The sequence below is a fragment of the Hypanus sabinus genome, chromosome 2 (assembly GCF_030144855.1).
Source record: "Hypanus sabinus isolate sHypSab1 chromosome 2, sHypSab1.hap1, whole genome shotgun sequence".
In the NCBI taxonomy this organism is placed as follows: domain Eukaryota; kingdom Metazoa; phylum Chordata; class Chondrichthyes; order Myliobatiformes; family Dasyatidae; genus Hypanus; species Hypanus sabinus.
Genome location: NC_082707.1, coordinates 62,677,233 through 62,683,467, shown reverse-complemented (window position 1 = coordinate 62,683,467; position 6,235 = coordinate 62,677,233). Strand labels below are relative to the sequence as shown.

The following is a 6,235-nucleotide window of genomic DNA, read 5'->3' as shown; positions in this document are numbered from 1 at the left end:
TTATAATGATATCCCTGCTCCTGCCAAGCAGGAGCCCAAAACTACATCACTAGTGGAAGGTGTCCACTCAAGTTATGGTGGTTTATGACCCCATAATCCCTGGATTTGGGAGGCAAGTAACTTTTCAAAGACTTAAAAGTATCACTTTACCAATGTTGCTATTGCAAATTAGGAAAGTGTATTGGGGTATGTTGAGTGACAGCAGTGAGGGAAGGCGAGAGGTCAAAAATAAACGCATGGAGTTGGGTTCATCAGCTTAACCCAGATATTCTATAAATTGAAATGTAATTTCCTTGACACAGTTGGACTATTTCCAGGAGAAAAATCAGGACATATGATTAAAAAGAAATTCTTTGACGATTTATATCTGTTAGTTATACAAATATTGACCAAGAGTGGCTGAATCAAAACAAAAATATGAAACTGGCTAACAACTTTGTTAATTTTCTTCTGTTGTTGCTCTTCGTGTTGTGTTGTGTTGGGGTGTAAGAAAGCAGTAAGGCAATGTGACAGAACCTCCAAGAATTCACTTATGCAGAGGCAGCAATGTTATTGCATAAAAGGGAGCATGAAATGCCATAAGCAACAGATACAAAGCGCTGGAGGAACTCAGCAGGCCAGGCAGTATCTATGGCAAAGAGTAAACAGTCTAAGTTTGGGCTAAGATCTTTCGGCCTAAAATGTCGACTGATTACTCTTTTCCATAAATACTGCCTGACCTTCTGTGTTCCTCCAGCATTTTGTGTGTGTTGCTTTGGATTTCCAGCATCTGCAGATTTTCTCATTTTCATGAAATGTCCTGTTATCCATCGGGGAGTGGAAAGTAAACCCATGGATTGTGCAAAGTGATGGGGATTTTGGCAACAAATTACAATGAATGTATTACTCAATTTTTGGCTCCAATTTATTTTTTATGAAATCAAAATTCATTCAGCTCACATTTACAAATTCATATTTTTATTTTATTGTTTACACAACACAGCTGCTTGCCCACATTTTCAGTAGTTTGACACTTTCTGATGCTGATCATCACAGTGATTTACATATAGTTAGTGTATATACATACTTATTTAACCAGTTCTATTTAGCCACTAGCTTTAGTAGTATAATTAATGTCCTGGAATTATGAACTGTACATTTTTTGGCATACAAAGCATGATACCTTGATGCCCATTATGTAACTAAGACAGTATGGTTTATTTACATCCAATACACCTAGTTGGATTCATTTCAGTGTGCTGTCTCCTGGAGACAAATGTAGAGCCATGCAGGTCTTCAGAACCTAAAGCGTGAATTGTTGTACGCCTTAACCAAATTTGCCCTAAGCCCCATAGCTGGAGTTAGTAAATACTGTACAAATAAGTATTGAATGGTGAATAAAATAGGAAATTTAAAAAAATCATCAGTGGAAATAAATGAAGACCTGGACTGTGCCTGTCCAGAATTTGGATACTATTATTTCATGGAATTACACTGATGTATTTTAGTTGATACTGAACATGTTTGCTTTATGAAGTAGTTTTTCCTTTCTTACATTGAGCTAATTTATAAGATTATGAAGTGTTTTGAATTAAAACATAACTTTTAAAAAAGTGTTATGCTGGCATCATATTTCACAGTTAAATAAATTAGGAAAATTGCAATTCATTATAGCTATTTTAAAACTTGCCTCATCCTCATGTCCTTTATATTTATCGACACAATATGGCATCAATTCATGGAAAGCACAACTTCCATCATATCATTCAGAAATGCACAGAATGGGTTGTTAACTAAATACTGTTGGCTCAGAAACAATGAGAAACAGTGCAGAAAAACAGCTTAGTTATTTACTGCTGATGCATTTCCAGGGAGGAGTACTGAAAGAGAAAGCAGGCGGGTCAGAGTGCATGGCCATAACACAACACACCTGAGTTTTGACTCTCTTGTGAAGGCCACTGGGGTTTTCAACAATCCTCATAACTTTACTAAATATAATTTATGCTGGAGGGATCAAACAGATAGCTGTGCAAACATGCCTTACAGATATTGGTGGCTTAGGCTAGTCTTGCAGTTTATTTCATTCCCGGATTTAGGGAAATGTCCCTGGCTTTGGACAAGAGGAAACTCATGGCCTTTATTCATGATCCTCACTTAAACCTAATCTGAGCCTTGGTGAAGTAGTCATGTTTGCAATAGTATTCGGGGGCACAGGATGTGGCATTTTCACTATGATTAAGTCTACAATAAATTAAGCTTACTCTGTTAATGATTTTAATGACATAAGAATGGTCAGAGATAATGGACAATGGAATTTTTTCCAGCTTTTTAATCATATCTACTTACTCACATCTCTTTATCAGGGAAGGAATGCTATTTAGAAGATTTTCTTAATTAGCAAAATGTTTTATATTTTAGAGGAGTTCTGATTTGTAAGATGAAAGTCTGTTAATTTAAGAATTATCAACCGGTTACATATGAAAGTTTGCAAATCACACCTGCAAATTGATCTAATCTGGGCCGTAGAGCACCAAGAACACCACATTGCTGCATCTTACACTCAAAGTTTTACTTTCATTAATCAAAGTCTATGGGCAAAGCTGGCCAGATCTACTTGCTATCCATCCTTTTTAGAGTTCTGTCTTTGATTACATTAAATATCAACTAAGAATACTTAAAAAATAAACCAGGAGATTATTCTATGACACCACTGTAAAATTTCATACAATTTTGTGATTTTTTTATGTAATAATTTGCTGTTGTTTCCAGATCATACACTTCCAATCTTGATTACTTTACATAGATTCTCTTTTGTCATTGGGTCTATAAACATAAGCTTATATAACTAACAGACCATGATGTCTTGAGATGATAACGAACAGTGCACCCCTCATTATTATGAATCAGTAGAACACTTAATAACATAGGTGCAATTCATGAAAATTAACTCTAGGTGCAACTTGTCTCTTTTGCCAAATGTACATGGTTCATATGCAACAATGAGGAGTTTACGTAACATTTAAAACAACAAAATAATGGGTTTAGTACTGTGATAAAATCTGTGATTTAATTTCACTTGCTTTTTGCATTTTAAATATCTTTGAGTGGTTCAAATTATCAAATTGAACTTGTTTAGTATCTGAAGGATTCTTTAATATAGTACTATATTTAACAGAAATACAGAAAATGTTAGAAATGCTCAGTGGGTCCAGGCAGCCTATGCAGAGAGGAAAAAGGAACCAACATTTTAGCTCGACAGGCTTTAAACAGGGAAGTGTTAAAATGAAACAAGTTTTAAGTTGCACAGAAAGGTAGGAGAGGCAGTAAGAGCAAAAGGGCAATTGTTAGTGACCATGTTGAGTCATCATTATAAATATTGCAGACTTAAAGGGAGTGGTAAGTTACACCTGGAGAAGATGAATGAAGTTTGAACCATCATTATAGGAGAAAGGGGAGGGAAAAAAAAGTACTGGAAATAGAAGATACAAGACTGGAATGGTGAAAAGCTGAAACTGTTGAATTCAATATTAGGTCAAAAAGTTTGTAATGTATCAGGTCAGAAGAAGAGGTGCTTATCCATGAGAATGTATTGAAATTTGATGGTATATTACAGTAAACCAAAGACAACAAAGTCAGAGTGGGATCGAGAGTTAATGATACAGGCAATAGAAAACTCTGGGTCACTCTTGTGGGCTGAACAGAGGTGTTCTCCAAGACAATTGTCCAGTAAGTTTGAATACACCACTGTAAAAAAGTGTTTTGTCATTTGGTCCCTGGATTATGAGAAGGGAGAAGGGAAAAGGAAAGGTGTTCAAGTTGTGTAATGGGAAGTGCTGTGAGAAGAGTCTGGGTCCTGTGGAGGTGGAAGAGAAGCACAGAGATGGAGACTTAACATTTGGGGAGGGGAAGGCATATGTGGAGGTGACATCAGATTTTAGTGACCTGTCATTTCCATTCTTCGGGTAGTTTATTGGTCACTTTACCTCCTCCAGACACACTTTCATGTAGGTAGCACCATTATTGTTTAAGTAATTTAATCTGTTATGGCATCCACCCTATCACAGACCTTGCCCATGTTCTCTCTGACCTTCCCCTCCTTCAATGTAACTGAAAACATTTTTTTTATTTAGAATTATTTTGTTCATTGTATTGAAAAGGTATTGGTCAGAATTGTGAACACTATATTTCTCTTTGATGCTCTCTTCCTAACTTGAGTTTTGTCAGCATTTTGCATGTTTAGTTCAGATTTTCAATCTTTGGAGTACAGCATTTGACACATGTGGAATGCAAATCCTTTCCAGGGGGTTGTCCCTTGGGCTTTGCTAACTATTTAGTCACAACATGAATGATCTATAAGATTTGATGCAAAATAGAGGATCCCATTAGCCTCAATAGAAAAACAGATAATCTAAGTCTGAATCTCTGTTGTCATTGTCTACAAACGGACTGTGAAGTGGTGTTCTTCACAAAGCCCAGAGCTCCATCTACAATGCTGGGAAGAATTTGTTGTCATAAAAATGCAATTATGACATGGGGAAGGGTTTACCTGAAGTATAGCTTATGTGCGAACAAGAGGAATTGAGAAGCCTTTCACTGACCACTCAATCAGCAAACTTGTTCGCACAACCATATTGAAAGGTCTTGATATTTCATCAAACCATGTCAATTACAAACAAGGTTGCAAAATATGCTTGAGTTATCCAGAGAAGTAAGTAATTTTATGAAACTGGTTGCAGCATAGAAGACCAGGCATGCAGAATACAATAGAGTGCGCCACTTAAAATATTTATGGTGTAAATTGAAACAGGGTACATACTGCATGGTAGCTAATTCTATCTTCGAATAGTATCAGATTTACTGCAAGCTGCAGCCTTTCTCCAGATCTTGTCTACGTTGACTTCAAGTCAGCATGATCCCTGTGGCTTCTGAAGCATAGCATCTGGGAGCCCGATATAACCAAAAGATTGGCTGGAAAAAAATGTGTGCACACCCTCTTACTGTGCAGCAACCGAGCTTTGTTAGCTGCTCGTAGATCAGTGATAAGAAAGGTTATATAGAGTTTTTAAGTTGTACATCCATACTATCTTATCTAGAAAAAGAAGTCTTTAGCTTTTGGTGTATGGCAGGAAAGAGCTAACAAGAAGGGCAGGTGTATCAACTAAATATTTGTCACATGCTTATTTCCTAAACTTTATGTGCTACAAATTTATGCTGCTATTGTAAAATAACTATGGAGCTACAATAGATTTACTCTTTTAGTATGTTAAAAGAATCCCCTTTCTGTCATGATGATTTTTATTCAGCTTTTTATTCCATAGTTGTTCAGTAGTTGTTCTACCGATTGCATAAGTCATTGGATCAGTAACAGGGTTCCTGAATGTTAATTGATTTTTGCTTTATTGCTTAAGTTGATTATTCTTTATAAAACAGTTGATCGCAATTAGTTTAGCATTGTAGCATAAATTTTGCACGGTATAATGTATTATTTATATTAGAAATATTATAAGAGATTTGAAAATGATCATAGATTAAAAAGGGTGGCTTTTGACCTCAACTGGTTAAAATGAATGTGCAGCTATGTGGTTTGTCCACTTCTACAAGCTGTCTAGCATTGACCATTCAAATGTGAATATCATAACCATTACTATTACTATCACACACATTGCTAAAATTTGCACAGCATTATGTTAAGAACTTGTCCTCATGTGCTCAGTGTCATTCATTGGTCTTCAATCTTGCTGTTGTTCCTGAATTTCACCACCATTACAGTTATGTTGTCAGGACACCCTCTGTAGAAAGACTGCAGAACAATACTCTTTGCACCAAAGTGAGGCTCATCAAGGCGCTCTTTAATGAATCTCACTGCTTCTTCATTGCTGAAAGCATCCCAGAGGCCATCCGACGCTAGGATCATGAATTGTGGCTGCAGTTTATCCAGGTCAAAGGACAGGATGTCAGGGTCGGATATTACAACATTGAGATTCTTAAGAGGGTAATCTCCTAGGGAGCGAGACATAGCCAAGATTCCTTGGACCCTCCATGAACCATTGAAACTTATGAATCCACCTATAATAAAATAAATTACAAATTGAATTAATAATCTTGTCAGTATTACTATGGCACCATTGTAAATATAGCAATATGCTGGGGAACCACCTAACTGGAATATGGTGTCATACTAGCATGCATCCAAAACTATATCATTCCATAATGTCTATCCAATAGTATGGACCGCAATTAGGTTGTGTGTTAAAAG

General features: G+C 36.3%; 1 protein-coding gene across 3 annotated transcripts in view; it reads right to left on the bottom strand.

The window, feature by feature from the left end:
• Positions 1-886: 886 nt before the first annotated feature.
• Positions 887-6,235, bottom strand: part of ppm1lb (protein phosphatase, Mg2+/Mn2+ dependent, 1Lb) — a 144,419-nt gene continuing 139,070 nt past the window's right edge. For all 3 annotated transcript variants that reach the window (XM_059947031.1, XM_059947040.1, XM_059947046.1), the window contains one exon: positions 887-6,045. In XM_059947031.1, the coding sequence (XP_059803014.1) occupies positions 5,699-6,045 (347 nt within the window). In that variant the 3' untranslated portion in view covers positions 887-5,698. The remainder of the gene's footprint in view (positions 6,046-6,235) is intronic.